Source organism: Anarhichas minor, unplaced genomic scaffold (assembly GCF_050575085.1).
Source record: "Anarhichas minor isolate MPS153535 unplaced genomic scaffold, ASM5057508v1 ptg000064l, whole genome shotgun sequence".
NCBI classification, from domain to species: Eukaryota; Metazoa; Chordata; class Actinopteri; order Perciformes; family Anarhichadidae; genus Anarhichas; species Anarhichas minor.
Genome location: NW_027466510.1, coordinates 572,878 through 600,000, shown reverse-complemented (window position 1 = coordinate 600,000; position 27,123 = coordinate 572,878). Strand labels below are relative to the sequence as shown.

The 27,123-nt window shown below is 42.1% G+C and overlaps 1 protein-coding gene across 1 annotated transcript in view; it reads left to right on the top strand.

The window, feature by feature from the left end:
* Positions 1–25,908, top strand: part of myo5b (myosin VB) — a 35,093-nt gene extending 9,185 nt beyond the window's left edge. Inside the window, exons 4-39 of the mRNA XM_076078259.1 lie at positions 1–62; positions 1,475–1,619; positions 1,712–1,868; positions 2,031–2,174; positions 2,255–2,336; positions 3,212–3,319; positions 3,891–4,000; positions 4,076–4,341; positions 4,677–4,758; positions 4,838–4,978; positions 5,349–5,471; positions 7,654–7,737; positions 8,761–8,895; positions 9,108–9,205; positions 9,752–9,838; positions 10,158–10,269; positions 10,377–10,588; positions 12,554–12,710; positions 13,477–13,716; positions 13,900–14,136; positions 14,585–14,678; positions 15,063–15,328; positions 15,640–15,774; positions 15,864–15,929; positions 17,946–18,185; positions 18,531–18,625; positions 20,776–20,974; positions 21,068–21,161; positions 21,241–21,384; positions 22,014–22,165; positions 22,254–22,343; positions 22,474–22,624; positions 22,842–23,130; positions 23,369–23,543; positions 23,622–23,702; positions 24,186–25,908. The exon at positions 1–62 is cut by the window's left edge and continues 110 nt beyond it. Of these exons, the coding sequence (XP_075934374.1) occupies positions 1–62; positions 1,475–1,619; positions 1,712–1,868; positions 2,031–2,174; positions 2,255–2,336; positions 3,212–3,319; positions 3,891–4,000; positions 4,076–4,341; positions 4,677–4,758; positions 4,838–4,978; positions 5,349–5,471; positions 7,654–7,737; positions 8,761–8,895; positions 9,108–9,205; positions 9,752–9,838; positions 10,158–10,269; positions 10,377–10,588; positions 12,554–12,710; positions 13,477–13,716; positions 13,900–14,136; positions 14,585–14,678; positions 15,063–15,328; positions 15,640–15,774; positions 15,864–15,929; positions 17,946–18,185; positions 18,531–18,625; positions 20,776–20,974; positions 21,068–21,161; positions 21,241–21,384; positions 22,014–22,165; positions 22,254–22,343; positions 22,474–22,624; positions 22,842–23,130; positions 23,369–23,543; positions 23,622–23,702; positions 24,186–24,338 (5,206 nt within the window). The 3' untranslated portion in view covers positions 24,339–25,908. The remainder of the gene's footprint in view (positions 63–1,474; positions 1,620–1,711; positions 1,869–2,030; positions 2,175–2,254; positions 2,337–3,211; positions 3,320–3,890; positions 4,001–4,075; positions 4,342–4,676; positions 4,759–4,837; positions 4,979–5,348; positions 5,472–7,653; positions 7,738–8,760; positions 8,896–9,107; positions 9,206–9,751; positions 9,839–10,157; positions 10,270–10,376; positions 10,589–12,553; positions 12,711–13,476; positions 13,717–13,899; positions 14,137–14,584; positions 14,679–15,062; positions 15,329–15,639; positions 15,775–15,863; positions 15,930–17,945; positions 18,186–18,530; positions 18,626–20,775; positions 20,975–21,067; positions 21,162–21,240; positions 21,385–22,013; positions 22,166–22,253; positions 22,344–22,473; positions 22,625–22,841; positions 23,131–23,368; positions 23,544–23,621; positions 23,703–24,185) is intronic.
* The last annotated feature ends 1,215 nt before the right edge of the window (positions 25,909–27,123 follow it).

The following is a 27,123-nucleotide window of genomic DNA, read 5'->3' as shown; positions in this document are numbered from 1 at the left end:
TGCAGTCCTGCACAACCTCAAGGTCCGCTTCCTGGAGCCCAACCACATCTACACGTACTGCGGTCAGTCAGCCTCCCTCAGTCACCACTCACTCATCATAACATGAGCAATTATTACTTTCTATATTATCTCATCTATCTTACAGCTCCAGTGTTTGTTGCTGTATTTTCTTTATTTATTATTGATTGCATGTTATACCAGTGGTGGGCCGTCAGGGCCTGCAAGGCCTTCTCTGCTGGCCTAAACAGAATCACAAAGCTATATCTATTTTATAATTTAATAATGTTTCTTAAATACACTACATGTATTATAATTTATAAAAATATTTTCCCCATTATCTTATGTTCTCATTGCACAGCTACTGTGTTCCTCAGTTGCTCTGCTTCCAGTGCAGCTTGTTTTAAGTAGAGCTTTTATCCAATCAGATCTCACCTCTGTGTCTCTAGGTAAGAACAGAGGCCTGCAGACTCACAAGTGCATCCATGTGCAGTTTAAGTGAATGGGGACGATGTTGTTGATTGTCATAGTGTTCAACCAATCAGATCTTTAGTTTGACATGTTGGGCGTATTCTTTGATGTGTCAGCACCTGCTAGCCGGCCTGTAGCTACGTCAGCATTAGTGCAGCTCAGTGTCCATGTGTAGCTCTGCCGCGAGGTACAGAGTGTGCTGTGATTGGTCAGTGGGCGAGCACGTGACTATCGTGAAACGAAACTTAACAGCAGAGGCTGATGGGTAGTGAATCACATCACGTGATGCAGCTCAGCCAATCAAATATGGGCATTCTGACTGAGTGAGATGCACCATGAGAGAGGAGACTGAGACGAGGAAAGACATTGCAGAGCAGTACGTTCAACATTCAAGTTCTGAAAGTAAAATCCTATGACAATCTCTGTGGGTCGCAGCTTGTCATTAAGGAATGACGGTGACCAGCTGAGAACATTATATTTTCCTGAATTTAGGCTTTTGCATTTTGTAAATGCTCTAGTATTAATCAAACGACTCGTACCGAATGGTTTAATACGAAGACGTACATAGTTACAGCCTTAAAAATGAATAATAACTGTGGCGCCATCATGTGGTTATAAGGTGGTATTTCAGCTGCAGGACAACAGAGAAGGCCCAGGTATAAAATACACGGCCCACCACTGTATTATACACACTGAGTACACGAGCTGTAGTTTAATGTACTTCTACAGAAATAATAGACATACATCGACATATTTATAAAGTAATTGAATCCATATATAGACATATATACAGCGTATGTATACAGCGTGCTTAGAATTATAATTGATTATCTAATAATGATGATGTCTACAGTTAACTAGTGAATGAATTAAGTTAGGTGTGTGTGTGTGTGTGTGTGTGTGTGTGTGTGTGTGTGTGTGTGTGTGTGTGTGTGTGTGTGTGTGTGTGTGTGTGTGTGTGTGTGTGTGTGTGTGTGTGTGTGTGTGTGTGTGTGTGTGTGTGCAGGGATCGTGCTGGTGGCCATCAACCCGTACGAGCAGCTTCACATCTATGGAGAGGAGGTGATCCGGGCCTACAGCGGTCAGAACATGGGCGACATGGACCCTCACATATTCGCTGTGGCTGAGGAGGCCTACAAGCAGATGGCCAGGTCACATCACATGGAGCCTTTTATTGTGTTCTTAATGTTTAGAGATTTGGATACTGACGGGACTCTTCTTGTGTCTGCACGTTTTCTTGCAGAGACGAGAGGAATCAGTCGATCATTGTGAGCGGAGAATCCGGAGCAGGAAAGACGGTTTCTGCAAAATACGCCATGCGGTTCTTTGCCACGGTGGGCGGCTCAGCCAGCGACACCAACGTGGAGGAGAAGGTGCTTGCCTCCAGCCCCATCATGGAGGTCAGTGGCCTTCAGTGTTCAGAGGAACCACTCGCATGTCTGGACAGTTAATATGAAGCTGCAGCAGCTTTACAAAGTTAAAAACTGAAGATTCATAAGAAATCAGTGGAACGAGCTACAAGGTGTCACCTGATGCTGACGACTGTCTCCTCTGCTCACCAGGCCATCGGAAATGCCAAAACCACTCGAAACGACAACAGCAGCCGTTTTGGGAAGTACATTCAGATCGGCTTCAGCAAACATTACCACATCATCGGAGCCAACATGAGGACGTACCTGCTGGAGAAGTCTCGCGTGGTGTTTCAGGTTTGTTGAGCCGGTTCACGGAGCGATGGCTTCACTGTGTTTCACTGTTTTTACTTGTGTGTGTTTTAAATGTGTTGCAGGCTGAAGAGGAGAGAAACTATCACATCTTCTACCAGCTGTGTGCCTCCGCCAGCTTCCCAGAGTTCAAAGACCTCGGCCTCAGTGAGTCTCTGCTGTTCTTTATGTAGATGAGCTCCAGCTTTAACAGGAACGTCCCTCAGTAACAGCAGCTCTGAGAGGTTTGTGTTGAGACGAACAGCTGCTGGTGTACATTTGAGTTTGAAGATTAGTAAGTTGAAGAAGACTGATGTTGTTTTTCTGAGGAGGAAACTGGTTCACAGGTTTGAGATTCACTCATGATGTGTTTTATTATTTCATCAAAGACGTCCTCTGGTTGTTCACCTGTTGTCCGCCTGTTGTTCACCTGTTGTCCGCCTGTTGTTGTCCGCCTGTTGTTCACCTGTCGTCCGCCTGTTGTCCACCTGTTGTTGTCCGCCTGTTGTCCACCTGTTGTTGTCCGCCTGTTCGCCTGTCGTCCGCCTGTTGTCCGCCTGTTGTCCGCCTGTTGTTCACCTGTTGTCCGCCTGTTGTTGTCCGCCTGTTGTTCACCTGTCGTCCGCCTGTTGTCCACCTGTTGTTGTCCGCCTGTTGTCCGCCTGTTCGCCTGTCGTCCGCCTGTTGTCCGCCTGTTGTCCACCTGTTGTTGTTCACCTGTTGTCCACCTGTTGTTGTTCACCTGTTGTTCACCTGTTGTTGTCCGCCTGTTGTTCACCTGTTGTTCGCCTGTTGTTCGCCTGTTGTTCGCCTGTTGTCCACCTGTTGTTGTCCACCTGTTGTTGTCCACCTGTTGTTGTCCACCTGTTGTCCGCCTCTTGTCCACCTGTTGTTGTTCGCCTGTTGTTCACCTGTTGTCCACCTGTTGTTGTCCGCCTGTTGTTCACCTGTCGTCCGCCTCTTGTCCACCTGTTGTTGTTCGCCTGTTGTTCACCTGTTGTTCACCTCTTGACTTGAGTTTTTGATGCGTTCTCTTCACTCAGCCAGCGCAGAAGATTTCACCTTCACGTCTATGGGAGAGAACATCTTCATCGAGGGAGTGAACGATGCTGAAGACTTGGAGAAGACCAGGGAGGCCTTCACACTGCTGGGTGAGGACGGATCCAAACATTACTAATAATTAATATTGTATAATATATAGTATTTATTAAACAAAAACTACTTCTGTGTATCTTGAAACTGAGTACATTCATGTTAAAAACCTCTTTAAACAAGCGTCTCAGTCTGATTCCAGGTGGACTCTGGAGGATGTCCTGAAACACTAACTAACACAAATATGTTTGTTTCAAAGATTAATTTATAGAAATAATAAAAGTTTTATTTTTACCTCCTGCACCAACAATAAAACGTTCTGCAGATCATTTATAACTGGTTTAGTATCTGTCAATCACATTTACAGAGTAACTAAACCCCCAAAACACGTTTAAAGAGCCCATGAGCCAATTTGGACTTGGGGTTAAGTTGGTTTCGACCCCTTCCGAAGCCCGTAGGGACTCGACACTGGTACCACTCCAACTGCAATGGCCACATTAGTGGGGGTAGAGTCCACTTCCAAGGCTCTACTCCTAACCCTAACCCTAACCCTATATATGTGTTTTACTGGTGTTGTCCTCTGTGTCTGTCTTTAATAAGGCTCCATGTGTTGAATTGTCTGGTTTTCAGGGATAAAGGACAACAGTCAGAGCAGCATTTTCAAAGTCGTCGCCTCCATCCTTCATCTGGGAAACATCGAGATCTGCTCGGATCGAGATGGAGAGTCCTGTCACGTGTTGGTACGTCTCCATGATTGCAGCTCACACTGACGGTCAGCTGGTCAGGGTCCTAACAGGTGAAGGTGTGTGTTGCAGAGAGACGACCTCCACCTGAAGCACTTCTGCAGGCTGCTGGGGGTGGAGCTGCAGCAGATGGAGCACTGGCTCTGTCACAGGAAGTTGGTCACCGCGTCCGAGACGTACGTGAAGAACATGTCCACCAAGCAGGCGGAGAACGCCCGCGACGCGCTTGCCAAACACATCTACGCCCGCATGTTCGACTGGATCGTGGAGCACATCAACAAGGCCCTGCACACCTCCTCCAAACAGCACTCCTTCATCGGGGTCCTGGACATCTACGGGTGAGAAGTCCAGCAGTCCTTATGTAAAGAATACAACCTCAGAACACCTGGAAGCAGCTTCTCTCATCAGTAAAGAATAGTTCAACAGCATCTGAAATGTGAATTCCTGTTCTTTAGTTTGATAGAAGAACACGTCCTGTCTGTTGGGACATAGAGGTTCATGTATGAACTCTTTCTCCATACAGAGGGTCAATAAGAACAACTGATCTCATCAAGTTATTTATATTTGTAGCCCAATACCACAAATCAGAAAGCACAAAGACTGCGTCTGTGATTGTGCTGATATCAATGAATAACTTGAAAAGCATTAAGTCCTTCTGTCTGATTGTCTGCAGCTTTGAGACGTTCGAGGTGAACAGCTTTGAGCAGTTCTGCATCAACTACGCCAACGAGAAACTTCAGCAGCAGTTCAACTCTGTGAGCCTCCTTTTGTCTTTGTGATTCTTCTTCTTCTGTGTTCACGTCTAACGAGCTGCTCGTTGCTCCGTGTCCTCAGCATGTGTTTAAGCTGGAGCAGGAGGAGTACATGAAGGAGCAGATCCCCTGGACTCTGATAGACTTCTACGATAACCAGCCCTGCATCGACCTGATCGAGGCTCGACTCGGCATCCTGGACCTGCTGGACGAAGAGTGTAAAGTCAGTCACAGGGACTAGTTACTGAGCTGTGATTGGACGATTCTACGTTTCTTGTTGAGGAAATGTTTCTATCGTCATCACATCACTTTATTTCATTCTGTAAAATGAGATTTAAAATTGCAAGATTGTTGTTGATGTTGTTAGCCGCGTTAGCAGCTACCGTGGCTCTGTGTGTATCAGTGTCACTCTATAGATGAAGATCTTCCAGATTCTTATTCTAAAGTAGTAAACATCCTGTTTATACACGAAGCTGCTCTCTGGATGTTTGTCTCATTGAAACCTCTCAGACTAAATCTGATCGTTTATTCATGCACTCTTACTGATGATGATGATGATGATCGCTTGTTATATAATCCACTTCCTGTTTCAGGTGCCGAAGGGGACGGACCAGAACTGGGCCCAGAAGCTCTACAAGCAGAACTCGAGCAGCGTTCACTTTCAGAAACCTCGTATGTCCAACGTCTCCTTCATCATCATACACTTCGCTGATAAGGTGAGCAGAAGGACCAGGTCCAGGTTCTTGATCAGGTCCAGGTTCTTGATCAGGTCCAGGTCTTTATAGAACGTGTCCTCAGGACGTCTTCTGATTAAACACAGAGTCTGTTCAGTAACGTCTGCAGGTTCCATGTTATATATTCATTATTATATATTCATTATTATATAATTCATTATTATATATTCATTATTATATAATTCATTATTATATAATTCATTATTATATATTCATTATTATATAATTCATTATTATATAATTCATTATTATATAATTCATTATTATATAATTCATTATTATATATTCATTATTATATAATTCATTATTATATATTCATTATTATATTATTCATTATTATATATTCATTATTATATTATTCATTATTATATTATTCATTATTATATATTCATTATTATATTATTCATTATTATATTATTCATTATTATATTATTCATTATTATATATTCATTATTATATTATTCATTATTATATGTTCATTATTATATAATTCATTATTATATATTCATTATTATATATTCATTATTATATAATTCATTATTATATTATTCATTATTATATATTCATTATTATATATTCATTATTATATATTCATTATTATATTATTCATTATTATATATTCATTATTATATATTCATTATTATATTATTCATTATTATATAATTCATTATTATATATTCATTATTATATAATTCATTATTATATTATTCATTATTATATATTCATTATTATATAATTCATTATTATATAATTCATTATTATATAATTCATTATTATATATTCATTATTATATAATTCATTATTATATATTCATTATTATATATTCATTATTATATATTCATTATTATATATTCATTATTATATTATTCATTATTATATTATTCATTATTATATTATTCATTATTATATATTCATTATTATATTATTCATTATTATATTATTCATTATTATATTATTCATTATTATATATTCATTATTATATTATTCATTATTATATGTTCATTATTATATAATTCATTATTATATAATTCATTATTATATATTCATTATTATATAATTCATTATTATATATTCATTATTATATTATTCATTATTATATTATTCATTATTATATTATTCATTATTATATATTCATTATTATATTATTCATTATTATATTATTCATTATTATATTATTCATTATTATATATTCATTATTATATTATTCATTATTATATGTTCATTATTATATAATTCATTATTATATATTCATTATTATATATTCATTATTATATAATTCATTATTATATTATTCATTATTATATATTCATTATTATATATTCATTATTATATATTCATTATTATATTATTCATTATTATATATTCATTATTATATATTCATTATTATATTATTCATTATTATATAATTCATTATTATATATTCATTATTATATAATTCATTATTATATTATTCATTATTATATTATTCATTATTATATATTCATTATTATATATTCATTATTATATTATTCATTATTATATAATTCATTATTATATATTCATTATTATATATTCATTATTATATTATTCATTATTATATAATTCATTATTATATTATTCATTATTATATTATTCATTATTATATATTCATTATTATATTATTCATTATTATATTATTCATTATTATATTATTCATTATTATATATTCATTATTATATTATTCATTATTATATTATTCATTATTATATATTCATTATTATATATTCATTATTATATTATTCATTATTATATTATTCATTATTATATTATTCATTATTATATATTCATTATTATATTATTCATTATTCATTATTATATTATTCATTATTATATTATTCATTATTATATTATTCATTATTATATTATTCATTATTATATTATTCATTATTATATATTCATTATTATATTATTCATTATTATATTATTCATTATTATATTATTCATTATTATATTATTCATTATTATATTATTCATTATTATATTATTCATTATTATATATTCATTATTATATTATTCATTATTATATTATTCATTATTATATTATTCATTATTATATTATTCATTATTATATTATTCATTATTATATTATTCATTATTATATTATTCATTGCTTATTGTTGTAAATTCTGCTCCGTCGTCTCCTCAGGTTGAATATCAGTGTGAAGGATTTCTGGAGAAGAACAGAGACACCGTGTACGAGGAGCAGATCAACATCCTGAAGGCCAGTCAGGTAAGAACCAGAACCACTGAACCACAGAACCAGAACTACAGAACCACTGAACCAGAACCACTGAACCACATAACCAGAACCACTGAACCACTGAACCACAACCACTGAACCAGAACCACTGAACCATATAACCAGAACCACTGAACCACAGAACCACTGAACCACTGAACCTGAACCACTGAACCAGAACCACTGAACCACAGAACCAGAACCACTGAACCACTGAACCACAACCACTGAACCAGAACCACTGAACCATATAACCAGAACCACTGAACCACAGAACCACAGAACCACTGAACCACTGAACCACAGAACCACTGAACCACATAACCAGAACCACAGAACCACTGAACCACAGAACCACTGAACCACTGAACCACTGAACCTGAACCACTGAACCAGAACCACTGAACCACAGAACCCCTGAACCACTGAACCAGAACCACTGAACCACAGAACCAGAACCACAGAACCACTGAACCACTGAACCTGAACCACTGAACCAGAACCACTGAACCACATAACCAGAACCACTGAACCACAGAACCACAGAACCACTGAACCTGAACCACTGAACCAGAACCACTGAACCACTGAACCAGAACCACTGAACCACATAACCAGAACCACTGAACCACAGAACCAGAACCACTGAACCAGAGAACTAGAACCAGAACCACTGAACCAGAACCACTGAACTAGAACCAGAACCACTGAACCAGAACCACAGAACCAGAACTATAGAGCCGGGCTATGACTTTGACATCAATTTAGCATCACAGCTAGGCTAATGTTAGCGTTTAGCAACGGATTTAGCAAATCTAACCAATCAGAGAAGAGTAGGGCGGGTCATAAGGGAGCCCAGCCAATCATAGCGTGTGACGTCATGTGATCTGGTCCCTGCACCGCTCTGTTGGTGAACGTCTTATTAAATATGATTGTTTGTCATTAAACGTCGTTTAAACTTTGTCACAGAATCGTTTGTGAGATTCTCTCAGACTGAGTTCAGAGTTTCTTCAGTTTCAGCTCGTCTCAGATCTGTTTCACGACAAGGACGACGTCGCCCCCCCGAAGTCCTCCAGAGTGAACGTCAGAGCCGCCAAGCCGACTCCCAGAGCCCCCAACAAGGAGCACAGGAAGACCGTGGGACACCAGGTGAGCACTCTGCTGGACTCTAAGGGTCTCTAAGGGTCTCTGCTGGACTCTGCAGGACTGTGCTGGTCCCTGCAGGACTCTGCTGCTCTCTGCTTCTTTCTGCTGCTCTCTGCAGGACTGTGCTGGTCCCTGCAGGACTCTGCTGGTCTCTGCTGGTCCCTGCAGGACTCCACCACTAAAAGCAGATACTGATGATGTTTCTCTTGGTCCAGTTCCGCAGCTCTCTGCACCTCCTCATGGAGACCCTGAACGCTACGACTCCGCACTACGTCCGCTGCATCAAACCAAACGACTTCAAGGAATCCTTCTCGTGAGTCCTCGTCTCCTTTCCTCTGCTGCTCAAACAGAAACATGATTCAGGATCTAGAGGTGAGGAGGAAGGGAACAGGTGTGACCTCTTCTAGAGCCAGGCGCCCCAGGGCATGATGGGAAACACCTGGCTGTCTCCTGATCAAACAGCTGATTGGCTCTTAGTTCTGACAGCAAATAGAAAATCCTATTTTTCCTCCTAATTATAATATTTAACAGCAGATAGTCTCATGTTATTAAATCTAAAAACATATATTGTGTGGTTGATAATAATAATATTAATATTTGTATTATTAATAATAATAAATACAAATGTAATAATTAGTGATGAAGATGAAGTGATGAAGATGAAGTGTAGTGATGAAGGATGAAGTGAAGTGTAGTGATGAAGATGAAGTGTAGTGATGAAGATGAAGTGTAGTGATGAAGGTGAAGTGATGAAGATGAAGTGTAGTGATGAAGATGAAGTGTAGTGATGAAGATGAAGTGAAGTGATGAAGTGTAGTGAAGTGATGAAGATGAAGCGAAGTACTTCTTGTCTCTGCAGGTTTGATTCCAGACGAGCGGTTCAGCAGCTCAGAGCTTGTGGAGTCCTGGAGACGATCCGGATCAGTGCAGCCGGGTACCCGTCCAGGTGAGTCCTCTTCGTCTTCTTCTTCTTGTTATTGTTGTTGTTCTTCATCTTCTTGTCTTTTTCTAGTTTTCTTCATTGTTCTTGTTTGTTTGAGTTCTTGTTCTTCTTGTTCTTGTTCTTGTTCTTGTTCTTCTTGTTCTTGTTCTTCTTCTTCTTCTTGTTCTTCTTGTTCTTGTTCTTGTTCTTCTTCTTCTTCTTCTTCTTCTTCTTCTTCTTCTTCTTCTTCTTCTTCTTGAGTTCTATCAGGTAAACGTTCTCTGTGAGTTGTTTGAATAAAGATTCATATGTAATAACAGAACCGTGTCTCGTGGTTCTCCAGGTGGACGTACCCGGACTTCTTCAACAGGTACCGAGTTCTGCTGAAGAAGTCAGACATGACGTCCGCTGACAAGAAGCTGGTCTGTAAGAACCTGCTGGAGACCCTGATCAAGGTCAGAACCTTGTTTACTAATGAATGATATGAGTGATGAAGGTCACTCATCATCGCCTCTGATCGTGACATCACCGGTGACATCATTCCCCCCCCGTCGTGTCTCAGGAGCCGGACATGTTCCAGTTCGGGAGGACTAAGATCTTCTTCCGGGCGGGTCAGGTGGCGTACCTGGAGAGGCTCCGGGCCGACAGGTTCCGCTCGGCCTGCATCAAGATCCAGAAGACGGTGCGCGGGTGGCTGCAGAGGGTTCGATACCGAAAGATCCGCAAGATGGCCGTCACTCTGCAGAGATACGGCCGAGGATACCTGGCCCGCAGGTCTGATACTGGTCTCTGTGGTCCCACCTGAACCCTTCTGGTTCCTTCTGTCTTTATAGCTCTGGTCCTCCAGAGAAACTTCTTCTTCTTCTTCTTCTTCTTCTTTCTAATGAGCACGGACGGGAACGACCAGAGGAATCTAATAATCTATAAACACTGATGACGTGTTTAAATATTCAGGAGCTTTTTATTCTGATTTAGTTTGTCCACGTTCGTTTGTCAACGTTTGATGACACTTCAGCTACTTTTTAGTTTTAGTCTTTTCACAGACGAATCTTTAATAAATAAATTTAAATAATTAACTGTAACTGTAATATCATGTAAAAGTATGAACAACAGAATGTACACTCATAATGCAGAATAGTATGGGATAATTATTACTGGTGTATTAGTATGTCAGTAGTACTTTAATGTAGTTAACTACTTCATTTACGTTTTGGGTTTTTAATGTGTAAAATGTGTTCTGTTAGTTCGAAATGTAGCTAAAGCTGTCTGATAAATGTAGTATTTAATATAGTATTTAATGTAATATTTAGCAGTATTTTGTAGTATTTAGCAGTATTTTTTAGCATTTAATGTAGTATTTTTAGCAGTATTTATAGTATCTGTAGATGACTATGGAGAGGCTGAGTAGGGGAGACTAACCTGCGGACGTGCTGCTTGTAAATGATCTGCGGATCCAGAGACAAACAAACAAAACTTTGTGTTCAAACTCTCCTTCTGCTTGTTGTACAAAGTGATCGACAGCGTCAAGTAATGATAGTAGTGAAAATCAGTGGCGGGCCGTGCATTTTATACCTGGGCCTTCTCTGTTGTCCTGCAGCTGAAATACCACCTTATAACCACATGATGGCGCCACAGCTATTATTCATTTTTAAGGCTGTAACTATGTACGTCTTCGTATTAAACTGTTGCTCGAGCATTTGCATTTGGAAAATGCAGAAGCTTAAATTCAGTAAAATATAATGTTTTCTGTGCTCATGGAGGACAGTGGTTCTCAGCTGGTCTGGCTGTGGGACCCACCATCACTCCTTAATGACAAGCCGCGACCCACAGAGATGGTCTTATGATTTTACTTTCACAACTTGAACGTACTGCTCTGCAATGTCTTTCCTCGTCTCAGCCCCCTGTGTCATGGTGTGTGGTGCATCTCATTCAGTCAGAATGCCCATATTTGATTGGCTGAGCTGCATCACGTGATGTGATTCACTACCCATCAGCCTCTGCTGTTAAGTTTCGTTTCACGATAGTCACGTGCTCGCCCACTGACCAATCACAGCACATGGACACATGGACACTGAGCTGCACTAATGCTGACGTAGCTACAGGCCGGCTAGCAGGTGCTGACACATCAAAGAATACGCCCAACATGTCAAACTAAAGATCTGATTGGTTGAACACTATGACAATCAACAACATCGTCCCCATTCACTTAAACTGCACATGGATTCACTTGTGAGTCTGCAGGCCTCTGTTCTTACCTAGAGACACAGAGGTGAGATCTGATTGGATAAAAGCTCTACTTAAAACAAGCTGCACTGGAAGCAGAGCAACTGAGGAAGACAGTAGCTGTGCAATGAGAACATAAGATGATGGGGAAAATATTTATATAAATTATAATACATGTAGTGTATTTAAGAACAATTATTTAATTATAAAATAGATATAACTTTATGATTCTGTTTAGGCCAGCAGAGAAGGCCTTGCAGGCCCTGACGGCCCACCACTGATATAACATAGACATAACATAGATGGTGAAAATAGTGTATAGCGTGTACATAGCGGTCAACAAAGAATAAGTCTCCCTCTCTCACCCCCCCTCCTTCCATTCATCCAGCTAACTACTGAACAGCTGCTTTCCCCAACATCACGTGACTCAATTACCAGAAGTGACAAACAGGGTGCACCTAATGGCACAGGCCGTACCTGCTCCTACAGTATCTCTTCATGCTTTTATTTCTTCAGACTCGCTGACTTCCTGCGTCAGACCCGAGCCGCCCTCATCTGTCAGAAGCAGTTCCGCATGGTGAGAGACAGACGGGCCTATCTGAGGGTGAGACGGGCTGTCGTCACCATCCAGGCCTTCACCAGAGGGATGTTCACCCGCCGGATCTACCAGGAGGTACAGGTCCTGATGTGGTCCTCATGGGGTCCTGATGTGGTCCTGATGTGGTCCTCATGTGGTCCTCGTGGGGTCCTCGTGCGGTCCTCGTGTGGTCCTCGTGGGGTCCTCGTGGGGTCCTCGTGTGGTCCTCGTGCGGTCCTCGTGGGGTCCTCATGCGGTCCTCATGGGGTCCTCATGCGGTCCTCGTGGGGTCCTCATGCGGTCGTCGTGGGGTCCTCATGCAGTCCTCATGGGGTCCTCATGCGGTCCTCATGGGGTCCTCAAGTGGTCCTCATGTGGTCCTCATGTGGTCCTCATGGGATCCTCATGTGGTCCTCATTGGGTCCTCATGGGGTCCCCATGGGGTCCTCATGGGATCCTCATGTGGTCCTCATTGGGTCCTCATGCGGTCCTCATTGGATCCTCATGTGGTCCTCATGTGGTCCTCATGGGGTCCTCATGGGATCCTCATGTGGTCCTCATTGGGTCCTCATGGGGTCCCCATGGGATCCTCATGGGATCCTCATGTGGTCCTCATTGGGTCCTCATGGGGTCCTCATGCGGTCCTCATGGGATCCTCATGTGGTCCTCATTGGGTCCTCATGGGGTCCTCATGCGGTCCTCATGGGATCCTCATGTGGTCCTCTGTAACATAATGTCCTTCCTCTCCAGATGTGAACAGAGATCTGTTTGTTTGTTCGTTGACATGTGAGTTGGAGGCAGAGCGTCTCCACTAGAACCTGGAATGTCTCCGTCTCACAGCGTCTCTCTGAACTCTCCATAGTTCCTGCTGCACCACAAGGCCATGGTGATCCAGAAGACGGTGCGCGGCTGGCTGCAGAGGAGGAAGTTCAGGCGTGCGCGCGACGCCGCCGTCACCATCCAGTGCGGCTTCAGACGCGTCCGAGCCAAACGACGGGTTCAGGAGCTGAAGATCGAAGCTCGGTCCGCAGAACGCCTCAAGAAGCTCAACACGGGGATGGAGAACAAGATCGTCCAGCTGCAGAGGAAGATGGACGACCAGGTGATCAGAAGACTCAACCATAATGACGATCATAATAATAATGTTTACAATAATAATAATAACAACAATAATATTAATAACAACAATAATATTAATAACAACAACAACAAGAATAATAATTATAATTACAAACATAATTAATAAATGAACAGTAATAACGTGTCTCCTGTCCGTCCCCTTCAGTCCAAAGAGCTCCGGACTCAGAACGAGCAGCTCGTGCAGGTGAACAGCGGTTTGGGCTCGGAGGTGAACAAGCTGCAGAAACAGCTGGAGCAGGTGAAGAGTCGGCCGGTAGGAGGAGCTCAGGTCTCTTCACTGCAGGAGGAGCTGGACAGGCTGAGGGAGGAGCTGCAGGAGGCGTCGGCCCAGAGGAAGAGGATGGAGGAGGAGCACGGCAACGAGAAGATGGGGCTCCAACAGGTGAGGACGGGGAACAGGTGGGGACATAAGACTGGTGAGAACATAAGGCTGGTGAGGGCAGATGAGGGCAGAACACAAGTGACAACAGGTGGACAACAAGAGGACAGGTGAGGACAGAAGACTGGTGAGAACAGAGGAAAGGTAAGGACAGGTGAGGGCAGATGAAGACTGAGGACAGGTGATAGGTGAGGAAAGAGGACAGGTGAGGACAGAAGACAGGTGTCTCTGACGGTGTTCCAGGAGTGTGATGATCAATCAGAGGACTCTTTTAAGACTTCAGGTGTAAACTAAATGTTAAGGGGAGAACGCTGTTCTTCTTCATTGGTATCGTTGTGTGACGCTGTCTGTCTGTCTGAACCTTTTTACTAACGGAGAGATGAATGTTACCGACATCGTCTTCTTGTGTCTTCACGTGTCTTCTTGTGTCTTCTGGTGTCTTTGTCCTCAGAGGGTGGAGGAGCTGGAGAGAGAGAACTCTCTGCTGAAGAGTGAGAAAGAGGAGATAAACCAGAGGATTCTTCAGCAATCTAAGAGCTCCGGAGGTGAGACCTGAAGACATCACCTGTCTGTCTGTCTGTCTGTCTCTCTGTCTGTCTGTCTGTCTGTGTCTCTGTCTGTCTGTCTGTCTGTGTCTCTGTCTGTCTGTGTCTCTGTCTGTGTCTCTGTCTGTCTGTGTCTCTGTCTGTCTGTCTGTCTGTCTCTCTCTCTCTGTCTGTCTGTGTCTCTGTCTGTCTGTCTGTCTGTCTGTGTCTCTCTCTGTCTGTGTCTCTGTCTGTCTGTCTGTCTGTCTGGAAACAGGACGTTTAGTTTTAGGTTTTATTCTATTTATATTCTACCTCCTCTGTGTCTTGTAGTTCATTTTCTTCATCCTTTTTCAAGTGTCGTCATCATGTCAAGATGAATTATTAAATGTCTTCTTTGTCCAGAGGACACTAGCGGTGCGTCTCAGAGGGAGACGTCTCTGCAGAAGGAGCTGGACGCAGAGAGGCAGCGATACCAGAATCATCTCAAAGAGTTCTCCAGACTGGAGCAGAGATACGACAACCTGAAGGAGGAGCTGTCTCTGAGCCAGTTCCAGCCCGGCCACCGGAGGAACCCGTCCGCTCAGAGCAGCCTGGAGTCGGACTCCAACTACCCGTCCGTCTCCACCTCGGAGGTCGGAGACACCGAGGACTCCATCCAGCTGGTGGAGGTGAGTCCGTGAACTATTTATTTATATATATTTATACATATATTTATCATTTATTTATATATTCATATTTTTTATATATATATATATATATATATATATATATATATATATATATATATATATATATATATATATATATATATATATATATATATATATATATATATATATATATATATATATATATATATATATATATATATATACATACACATATATATATATATATATATATATATATATATATTTTCTGTACGTTAGCTTGCGTAGTATTTTGAACCGACCTCGTTGTTGTTTCCTAACCTGAGCAGGAGATGGGAGTGGAGAAGGCCGCGATGGACATCAGTCTGTTCATGAAGCTGCAGAAGAGAGTCAGAGAGCTGGAGCAGGACAGGAATCGGCTGCAGGTCAACCTGGACAAGATGGAGGAGCTCGCCAAGCGCAGGGTGACCGTCTGGTTTCACATGTTCCTGCTCAGCAGAACATATTAATCTGAGATGATCACACTTTAATGTTTGTGTTTGCTTCATTAAAGGGTTCTGAGTCCAGGAGTTCCGTCTCCGAGCAGGAGACGGCTGATCTGGCCTACAACAACCTCAAGGTACAAAACCACCTCATCTCCTCACATCATCTCCTCACACCTCATCTCCTCACATCATCTCCTCACATCATCTCCTCACATCATCTCCTCACACATCATCTCCTCACACATCATCTCCTCACATCATCTCCTCTCACATCATCTCCTCACACATCATCTCCTCTCACATCATCTCCTCACACCTCATCTCCTCACATCATCTCCTCACATCATCTCCTCACACCTCATCTCCTCACATCATCTCCTCACATCATCTCCTCACATCATCTCCTCACATCATCTCCTCACACATCATCTCCTCACACATCATCTCCTCACATCATCTCCTCTCACATCATCTCCTCACACATCATCTCCTCACATCATCATCTCCTCACACCTCATCTCCTCACATCATCTCCTCACACATCATCTCCTCACATCATCATCTCCTCACACCTCATCTCCTCACATCATCTCCTCACATCATCTCCTCACACATCATCTCCTCACATCATCTCCTCACATCATCTCCTCACATCATCTCCTCACACATCATCTCCTCACACATCATCTCCTCACATCATCTCCTCTCACATCATCTCCTCACACATCATCTCCTCACACCTCATCTCCTCACATCATCTCCTCACACATCATCTCCTCACATCATCATCTCCTCACACCTCATCTCCTCACATCATCTCCTCACATCATCTCCTCACACATCATCTCCTCACATCATCTCCTCACATCATCTCCTCACATCATCTCCTCACATCATCTCCTCACACATCATCTCCTCACATCATCATCTCCTCACACCTCATCTCCTCACATCATCTCCTCACACATCATCTCCTCACATCATCTCCTCTCACATCATCTCCTCACACCTCATCTCCTCACATCATCTCCTCACATCATCATCTCCTCACACCTCATCTCCTCACATCATCTCCTCACACATCATCTCCTCACACATCATCTCCTCACATCATCTCCTCTCACATCATCTCCTCACACATCATCTCCTCACATCATCATCTCCTCACACCTCATCTCCTCACATCATCTCCTCTCACATCATCTCCTCACACATCATCTCCTCTCACATCATCTCCTCACACATCATCTCCTCACATCATCTCCTCACATCATCTCCTCACACATCATCTCCTCTCACATCATCTCCTCACACATCATCTCCTCACACATCATCTCCTCACATCATCTCCTCACATCATCTCCTCTCACATCATCTCCTCACACATCATCTCCTCACACCTCATCTCCTCACATCATCTCCTCTCACATCATCTCCTCTCACATCATCTCCTCACACCTCATCTCCTCACATCATCTCCTCACATCATCTCCTCACACATCATCTCCTCACACATCATCTCCTCACACATCATCTCCTCACACATCATCTCCTCTCACATCATCTCCTCACACATCATCTCCTCTCACATCATCTCCTCTCACATCATCTCCTCACATCATCTCCTCTCACATCATCTCCTCTCACATCATCTCCTCACACATCATCTCCTCACACATCATCTCCTCTCACATCATCTCCTCTCACATCATCTCCTCACACATCATCTCCTCACATCATCATCTCCTCACACCTCATCTCCTCACATCATCTCCTCACATCATCTCCTCTCACATCATCTCCTCACACATCATCTCCTCACATCATCATCTCCTCACACCTCATCTCCTCACATCATCTCCTCACATCATCTCCTCACACATCATCTCCTCACATCATCTCCTCACATCATCTCCTCACATCATCTCCTCTCACATCATCTCCTCACACATCATCTCCTCACATCTCCTCACACCTCATCTCCTCACACATCATCTCCTCACATCTCCTCACACCTCATCTCCTCACACATCATCTCCTCACATCTCCTCACACCTCATCTCCTCACACATCATCTCCTCACACCTCATCTCCTCACATCATCTCCTCACATCATCTCCTCACATCATCTCCTCTCTGTGTTCCTCCAGAGACAGGAGCTGGAATCGGAGAACAAGAAGCTGAAGAACGACCTGAACGAGATGAGGAAAACAATCTCCGAGCGTGCGTCTAAAAACAATACGTCCAATGAGCTGCAGGACGGCTACAACCTGCTGCTGAGTCAGCTCAAATCAGCCAATGAGGAGCTGGATGCTCGCAAGGAGGAAGTCCTTATTCTGAGGACTCAGATCGTCAGCGCTGTTCAGCTTCGAGAGAAGAACGACCAAATAGTACGCTAAACATTTTCTACTATTCGTGTTTCATTCTGCAGTTTTTCAGCATTTAGAAACAATTCATTGTTCTGTTTCCTGGAGAGCGTTTAGAGCGAATGTAGCAGTAAACAGCAGTATCATCTGCATACAGGCGGACCTTTGTGGGTCCGAATTAACTGTATTAATATATATGAAGAAAAGAAGCGGCTCCAGATCTCAAATCTGAGCCACATTAAAAACAGATCAGTGTACTTTTAACATTGTGTCCCAATAAACACACAGACTGGTTATTAATGCAGCTGTTACTGAATCGCTCTTCATGTTGAGGTGAAATAACGTTTATCGTTTCCTCTGTTTCTTCAGGACAGCACTAAGGTTCCTGAAGTGATTATCAGCAAAGAGCCGGTGGATAAAGAGGAGGCCCTCAAAGCCTATCACGGACTGTGTGAGTCCAAAAAGTAAGTGACATCATCTCCTCCTGGAAAACAACATTTAAAGAGACAGTACGTATATTTTCCTAGAAGGGTCGATGTACAAATATTCAAAGCAGGTTTGATATTAAACCAAACACCGGACTGGTATACTGAGTTTTACCAGCAGGTGTCTCACTTGACTGTAACATGAAGACACTGAGAGTCCATAAAGGAGTGTAGAGACTCCAGTCCACTAGGTGGCAGTACAGGAACCCTAGAGTAGTTTGCCAACTGCCCATAAAAGCTAAAGAGGAAGTCTTTGTTTCTCAGCTCAACTCTTAATACAAAATGTTGCCAAATTGTTGAAGCTTTAGTTTTCTTTGAGACCCTTACACCTGATTTAAATCATAGTTTAACTTTTAATCTTGTTGCACCAAACTTTAAAACGAATAAACAATCAATCAAACATTACTTTATCTTTTACTCTGAACTTATATTAAAGTTTTGCTGCAAGAGAATTCATTTTAAACTCTACTTGAAACTTTGAGCAAATATTAAGTTTAAAGTTTCACTTCAGAAGGTTTCACTTTAAAACGGCTCCTTTTAGATGAACGGAGCAAAACAATGAAGTTCTTTAAGAAAGTTAAGGTAAGAGACGCACTCAGGTGGCAATATCCTATATATTTATATATATATTTATATATTTTTATATTTATTTATTTATTTATTTATTTATTTATTTATATATATATATATATATATATAAATATATATATATATATATATATTAATTACAGGATTTTCTGTACGTTAACTTGAGTAGTATTTTGAATGTGTTCCTTGTGACGGAGGACGTCATCATCATTGTTGTCGTACACTTTTCCGTGTGTGCTGCTGATGTTTTACAGATGTTTTACAGATGTTAGTGTAACAACTTTCTCTTCAGTCTCTTCTGTCTGCATCAAACAGCAGCTCATCGGCCATAAGAGGTGTCTCTCTCTGTCTGTCTGTCTCTCTCTGTCCTCTGGAGTCTTCCTCACAATCTGCTTTGCTTCCTCTTCGTCTTCCTCTGCTGGACTCCAGCTCCCTGCAGGACTGGTGTTATCTGAATGAAGATGGAGAGCTGGGTTTGGCTTACCAGGGCCTCAAACAAGTGGCCAGGTCTCTGTGTGCTTCTTCTTCTTCTTCTTCTAGTTCTGCTTGTTTACTTCCTCTTCCTCCTCCTCCTCCTCTTCCTCTACCACCAGCTCTGTACTGTGTGTTTGACTCTCTTCTTCTTCTAGTTCTTTCCTCACAGAGGGTCTCGGTCCAAATGCCAAATCATCAAACTCCACATCAGAGTTTATCATTATTTTATTTATCTGTGAATCGAAAGATGAGAAGATAAACAAGTGATGGAGTCTGTCCACGACTACTTAATCACTATATAAGTGATACATTATAATATGTATTTCTTTATTTCTCATCCAGCTGTTATTTGTGTATTTATGACATGAATATAAAGTATGAAGATAAATATTTACTTTTCAAATTACTGCACAAATGAAATGACCGTATAAATGAATATTTATTTCCATATGTTGTCATGTATGAACAACACTAAATGTAGACTTCTTGATTACTTTAATTTAATTATTTAAGATTGATTTATCTCTATCTTTATCTATAAAGTACGGAATAAAAAATACCTTTAATAGATATTAATCTATTAAATTATATTATTATATTATGATATTAATAATATCATAATATAGTGTAATATTATATTATTATATAATGTAATATTAATAATATATTGTTATATTAATAATATAATAATATAATATTAATAATATTATATTATATTGTTATATTAATAATACAATATTATTATATTAATAACATTGTATTATATTATTAATAATATATGTTTTTGTAGATCCACTAGTTGGTCGCTACACTTGAAATGATCTCTCAGTAAAACCTAAGATATAGATTTTATATAACAAACTTCGTGACTTTGTTGGGGTCTATCTTCAGCGGCGGATTAATCCTCGTTCACTGCTCTAGTGAGTGTTTGTATGGGTCGGGGTGAGTCCAGGTATCAGACGAGTTTGTTGGGAGATGAACTCAGAAGTTGTGGTCGGGTGATTCAAAGCATTTAAACGTTCCATAAAAGAGATATTATGTTCTATAATAATAATCCTCCTCCTCAGGCTGCTGGAGGCTCAGCTCCAGACTCAGACCCGGCAGCACAAAGACGAGCTGGAGGCTCTTCACACTCAGATCGAGCTGCTGAGAGACGACATCGAGAAGAAGCAGGAGATCCTGAACTACACGGCGTCCCTGTCTCCAGAGGCTCGGGTGGAGTACAGCGTCCAGCAGGAGATCACCAGGCTCACCAACGACAACCTGGTGAGGACCAGCTCACACAGGACCAGTAATTCTGATCCATTGAGAACCGGTTCCTGTTTGACTTTCATCGTGCTGGGTTGTTGTTGTTTGTAGGACCTCAAGGAGCTGGTGGAGAAGCTGGAGAAGAACGAGAGAAAGCTGAAGAAGCAGCTCAGGATCTACATGAAGAAAGTCCAGGAGTTAGAAGGTAAGAGCAGCTGTTCACACCTGCAGAGGACAGTCCATCAGCTGATCAGGGACTAATGTGTCTCCATCTGTCTCTGTAGTGTCTCAGGCTGCAGCTCAGACCAGCAGATCCAGACCAGAACTGATGCGCCAGGTCACGGTCCAGAGGAAAGAGAAGGACTTTGAGGGGATGCTGGAGTACTACAAGGAGGACGAGGCCCTCCTGTTTAAGGCACTGATCTTAGGTCAGTCTCCTCAGTAAGAACTGGTCTCAGGTCAGTCTCCTCAGTAAGAACTGGTCTCAGGTCAGTCTCCACAGTAAGAACTGGTCTCAGGTCAGTCTCCTCAGTAAGAACTGGTCTCAGGTCAGTCTCCACAGTAAGAACTGGTCTCAGGTCAGTCTCCACAGTAAGAACTGGTCTCAGGTCAGTCTCCACAGTAAGAACTGGTCTCAGGTCAGTCTCCTCAGTAAGAACTGGTCTCAGGTCAGTCTCCTCAGTAAGAACTGGTCTCAGGTCAGTCTCCTCAGTAAGAACTGGTCTCAGGTCAGTCTCCTCAGTAAGAACTGGTCTCAGGTCAGTCTCCTCAGTAAGAACTGGTCTCAGGTCAGTCTCCACAGTAAGAACTGGTCTCAGGTCAGTCTCCTCAGTAAGAACTGGTCTCAGGTCAGTCTCCTCAGTAAGAACTGGTCTCAGGTCAGTCTCCTCAGTAAGAACTGGTCTCAGGTCAGTCTCCTCAGTAAGAACTGGTCTCAGGTCAGTCTCCTCAGTAAGAACTGGTCTCAGGTCAGTCTCCACAGTAAGAACTGGTCTCAGGTCAGTCTCCTCAGGTCAGCAGTAGTTCTGACTGAAGTATATATTTCAATGTGTTTCAGACATCAGGCCCAACACGGTGTCGGCTACAGTTCCGTGTCTCCCGGCTTATATTCTCTTCATGTGCATCCGTCACGCCGACTACATCAACGACGACCAGAAGGTGGAGTCTCTGCTCACCTCCACCATCAACGCCATCAAGAAGGTCCTCAAGGTGAGCGTCCTGTACACATCCACTGTCTGACTAAAGATCAATGTTCTTCTTCTTTTAAATGAGATATATACGTTCATTCCATCTGTAGAAAAACAACGAAGACTTTGAGATGACGTCCTTCTGGCTGGCCAACACCAGCCGGCTGCTTCACTGTCTGAAGCAGTACAGCGGTGATGAGGTGACACACACTCACAACACAGACCATGATACTGTCTGTTAGATGTCAGTGTTGTATTCAGCAGCACGTGAGCAGAGTAAGAAGTGTTGTTGTTGTTGTTGTTGTTGTTGTTGTTGTTGTTGTTGTTCAGGTGTTTATGACCCAGAACACGAGCAAACAGAACGAACACTGTCTGAAGAACTTCGACCTGGCCGAGTACCGGCAGGTGCTGAGCGACCTCTCCATCCAGATCTACCAGCAGCTCATCAAAGTGGCAGAAGGCATCATCCAGCCGATGATCGGTGAGTTCCTACTGGACACCAGTTTGTGTTAAAGCTCACCGTCGTCATGAAGGATATATACATCATATAGTGTGTAGTTGTATTGTGATGTACACACACCTGCTGCCTTTAGAGCAGAAATACTTTATAACTGACCTCTCAGACTGAAAGGCCACGCTGCTGAATGAAGACAGGAACAAAGCTCCGTACTGATCTCTCTCTGCTTGCTTGTGTTCAGTGTCGGCCATGTTGGAGAGTGAGAGCATCCCCAGCCTGGCGGGAGTCAAACCGATGGGGGGCTACAGGAACCGTTCGTCCAGCATGGACACGGACGCCAGCAGCTACACCCTGCAGGCCCTGATCAGGCAGCTGGGACAGTTTCACGACACCATGCAGGACCACGGTCTGGACCCCGAGATCGTGGGTCAGGTGGTGCGACAGCTCTTCCACTGCATCAACGCCATCACCCTCAACAACCTGATGCTGCGCAAAGACGTGTGCTCCTGGAGCACCGGCATGCAGCTCAGGTAAGAGCTGCTGACTTCCTGTGGTCTTTAGTTAAACCCGGCTTCTGGCTTTGTGTGTTTGTTTGTGCCTTCACCTACGCCCGATCGCTGTCGCCTAGGTCCTGTCACCATCACCTAGCTCCTAGGTTCCACCACCGTCGCCTAGGTTCTATGTCGCCTAGGTCGCCTACGTCCCACCGCCGTCTTCTAGGTCCCATCGTGCTTCTGGCTCTGACTCGCGGGCTGTTTGTGTGTTCAGGTACAACACCAGTCAGATGGAGGAGTGGCTGAGAGGGAACAACTTGTTCCAGAGTAAAGCTGCAGCCACTCTGGAACCGCTCATCCAGGCCGCTCAGCTGCTGCAGGTGAAGAAGAAGACGACTCAGGACGCCGAGGCCATCTGCTCGCTCTGCACCGCCCTCAGCACGCAGCAGGTCAGCTGACCCCCCCAGACGCATCAGCTGATCAGAAACATCAGGTGGTATTGATCACTGTTGTCATGTGTGTTGCAGATTGTAAAGATCCTGAACCTGTACACTCCTCTGAACGAGTTTGAAGAGAGAGTCAGTGTGTCCTTCATCAGAAACATCCAGGTGAGACTCAACGGCCTTCATTGTTCCAAAGTGACTATATATATAATTATATATATATAATATAATATATAATATATATATATATTTATATATATAATTATATATATATAATTATATATATATAATCCTTCATCACCTAGGTCCTTGATCACCTAGGTCAAAGGTCAGGACCTTTCTCCGTCTCGCAGTGCTTGACATTGACGTTTGTCGTCGGGCTCTCTCTCCTGTCAGAGGTTCTTTCCAGCTGACGCTTCATAAAGTCGTCAGTTAAACCTCATTGTGTTCTACTGCGGCTCATTTTCTGTTGTTGTTTTTCCTGTTTCTGGTTCTGACGTTATGCGGCCTGAACTTCCTGTAATCGGTCCTAAAGTCCGAACAGGAAGGTTCCACACCTGTAATATTGTCCAAACAAGGTGTGAACAGGCCTTTAGTGACATCAGCTGGTTCCACCTGTCTAACCTCCATGTGTACTTGTGTGTCCAGAACCGTCCTCAGCAGACGAGCGATCCTCCTCAGCTTCTGATGGACACCAAGCACATGTTCCCCGTCCTGTTCCCGTACACGCCGTCTGCTCTGCGCCTGGAGACGATGCACATCCCGGCCTCCCTCGGCCTCGACTTCCTCATCAGGGTCTGAAGGAGCTGCTTTTAATCCAGGACCGACCACTTCTAGTAAACTGACCACGCATCAGCTTTACACCAGCAGACAGACGCTTATCTACCACAATCTGTCCGCTGGTGTCTTCCACACTCGACCAGCATGTTCGGACACAGTTACTAAGTTCACCCTTCTTGTGCCTCAAATATATGAAAACCAGCAGATCAGATCCACCGCTCTTCTTCTTCTTCTTCTTCTTCTTCGGTTACAAACTGTTCTTCCTCCGATGGTAAAATGTGACGCGACAGGAAGTGATAGGAGGAGCAGGAAGGTGTCCTGCAGGATGAAGAAGGTCAGTGAAAGCTCAGGGAGAACGCAGAGAAAAGAGTCTCGCTAGTTTTTATCATCCACAAATTTAAAACAAGATTCACAAATCTGCGTGATGAGACGAGTTTACGTCCACGAACTAACTATTCTACAGTCTGTTCATCAATAACATCTCTTGAGCAGCTTCCTGTTCATATGAATAAGTTCATTTACAGCTTCTATGATAATCGGGTCACATCGGTGTTTTACTTAATAAGTGTTGCGTTTATGTGTCGACGCAGAACTGGGACGTCCGGCACTTCAGCACAGTCATGTTTGATATCCTGATGTACTCGGACTGTAATATATATAATAAGTAATACTTACATGCAGAATTCTGACATCGATTCATTTCTCGTGGATAGAAACATCTTTTATTCCGTAGTCGTCTCACAGATTAATCGGCTCGTTTCTCTCCACGTTTCAGTGAAAATGAATAAAACGAAGCGTTTGAAGTGAAGCAGGAACATGACTCATCATCAGTCGGGGTTATTAAACATCGCTCTGCAGCTAATCACTCACAAGTAATCAATGCTTTTCTGTTGTTTTCACTTTGATTATTCTCATTTCTTTTCTTTTTACATTGTTCTGTGTAAGACGTTTTCTATCCCTTCGGCTCATTTTGAGCTTCTTTTTTTATATGATTTGGTAAAATGATGTGGTGACACTAATTAATAACTGAAATACTAAATACTCCGATCCAACACTGTGACAGGTTCACTCTGGTTTATGGGACGATGGAAGCTTCAAGTCTGAGTAATCATTTGACCTGGTAGAGAATTTATAATTATTAACACTAATTATTAACACGCTAATTATTAACATGCTAATTATTAACACGCTATCTTAATCCAATTCTAAGAAAAAAGCATCTTTTACTGAAGTGAAACTGTCGTAAAGATGACGTTTTTATCTTTTGTGTGAAAATGTGGACGTTGAATACATTCATGATAGAAATAAATAATATGTATTTTCATCACTTCAGGAGCTCCACATAACTTGTATAATAGTTACATTTTGCAGTGAAGTTCTTCAGTTTGAAACTTTGATGTAAATGTTTTCTTTCACTGAATGAAGCACAAAGTAACTTCCTGTATTTCAAAGAACACGTTTTGGAAACAAAGTAACTCACGAATACGAATGTTTTGTTTTGGTGATTCATGATCTGATGTTCTGAATCATCAGATGATCAATAAATACTTTTTTTTCCAGCAAAAGCTAAATTCTACAGTTTCCTTTAGAATAGTTTTCATAGACAAATAAAACATTGAAATTATTTTTCGTCCAATATTGTCGGTTTAACACTTTCATTGTTAATGTTTCGTTGTTCTTTTTAGCACCAACAATTAAAAAAAACGATGACGACACATTCAGTCCCGTGTAAAACTTAGATGAATAATAACCAAAGTCGAATCACACTTCTGTATTTCCTGTTTACTTCAATCTGGACTCAGAGTTCAGCCTCCAGTTGAGCCAGCCCTAACTATAAACCTGAGTCAGCTCTAACTATAAACCTGAGTCAGCTCTAACTATAAACCTGAGTCAGCTCTAACTATAAACCTGAGCCAGCCCTAACTATAAACCTGAGCCAGCCCTAACTATAAACCTGAGTCAGCTCTAACTATGAACCTGAGCCAGCCCTAGCTATAAACCTGAACCAGCCCTAACTATAAACCTGAGTCAGCCCTAACTATAAACCTGAGCCAGCCCTAACTATAAACCTGAGCCAGCCCTAACTATAAACCTGAGCCAGCCCTAACTATAAACCTGAGTCAGCTCTAACTATAAACCTGAGCCAGCCCTAACTATAAACCTGAGTCAGCACTAACTATAAACCTGAGCCAGCCCTAACTATAAACCTGAGCCAGCTCTAACTATAAACCTGAGCCAGCCCTAACTATAAACCTGAACCAGCCCTAACTATAAACCTGAGTCAGCTCTAACTATAAACCTGAGCCAGCCCTAACTATAAACCTGAGCCAGCTCTAACTATAAACCTGAGCCAGCCCTAACTATAAACCTGAGCCAGCCCTAACTATAAACCTGAGCCAGCTCTAACTATAAACCTGAGCCAGCACTAACTATAAACCTGAGCCAGCCCTAACTATAAACCTGAGCCAGCCCTAACTATAAACCTGAACCAGCCCTAACTATAAACCTGAGTCAGCTCTAACTATAAACCTGAGTCAGCCCTAACTATAAACCTGAACCAGCCCTAACTATAAACCTGAGTCAGCTCTAACTATAAACCTGAGCCAGCCCTAACTATAAACCTGAGCCAGCTCTAACTATAAACCTGAGCCAGCCCTAACTATAAACCTGAGCCAGCCCTAACTATAAACCTGAGCCAGCTCTAACTATAAACCTGAGCCAGCACTAACTATAAACCTGAGCCAGCCCTAACTATAAACCTGAGCCAGCCCTAACTATAAACCTGAACCAGCCCTAACTATAAACC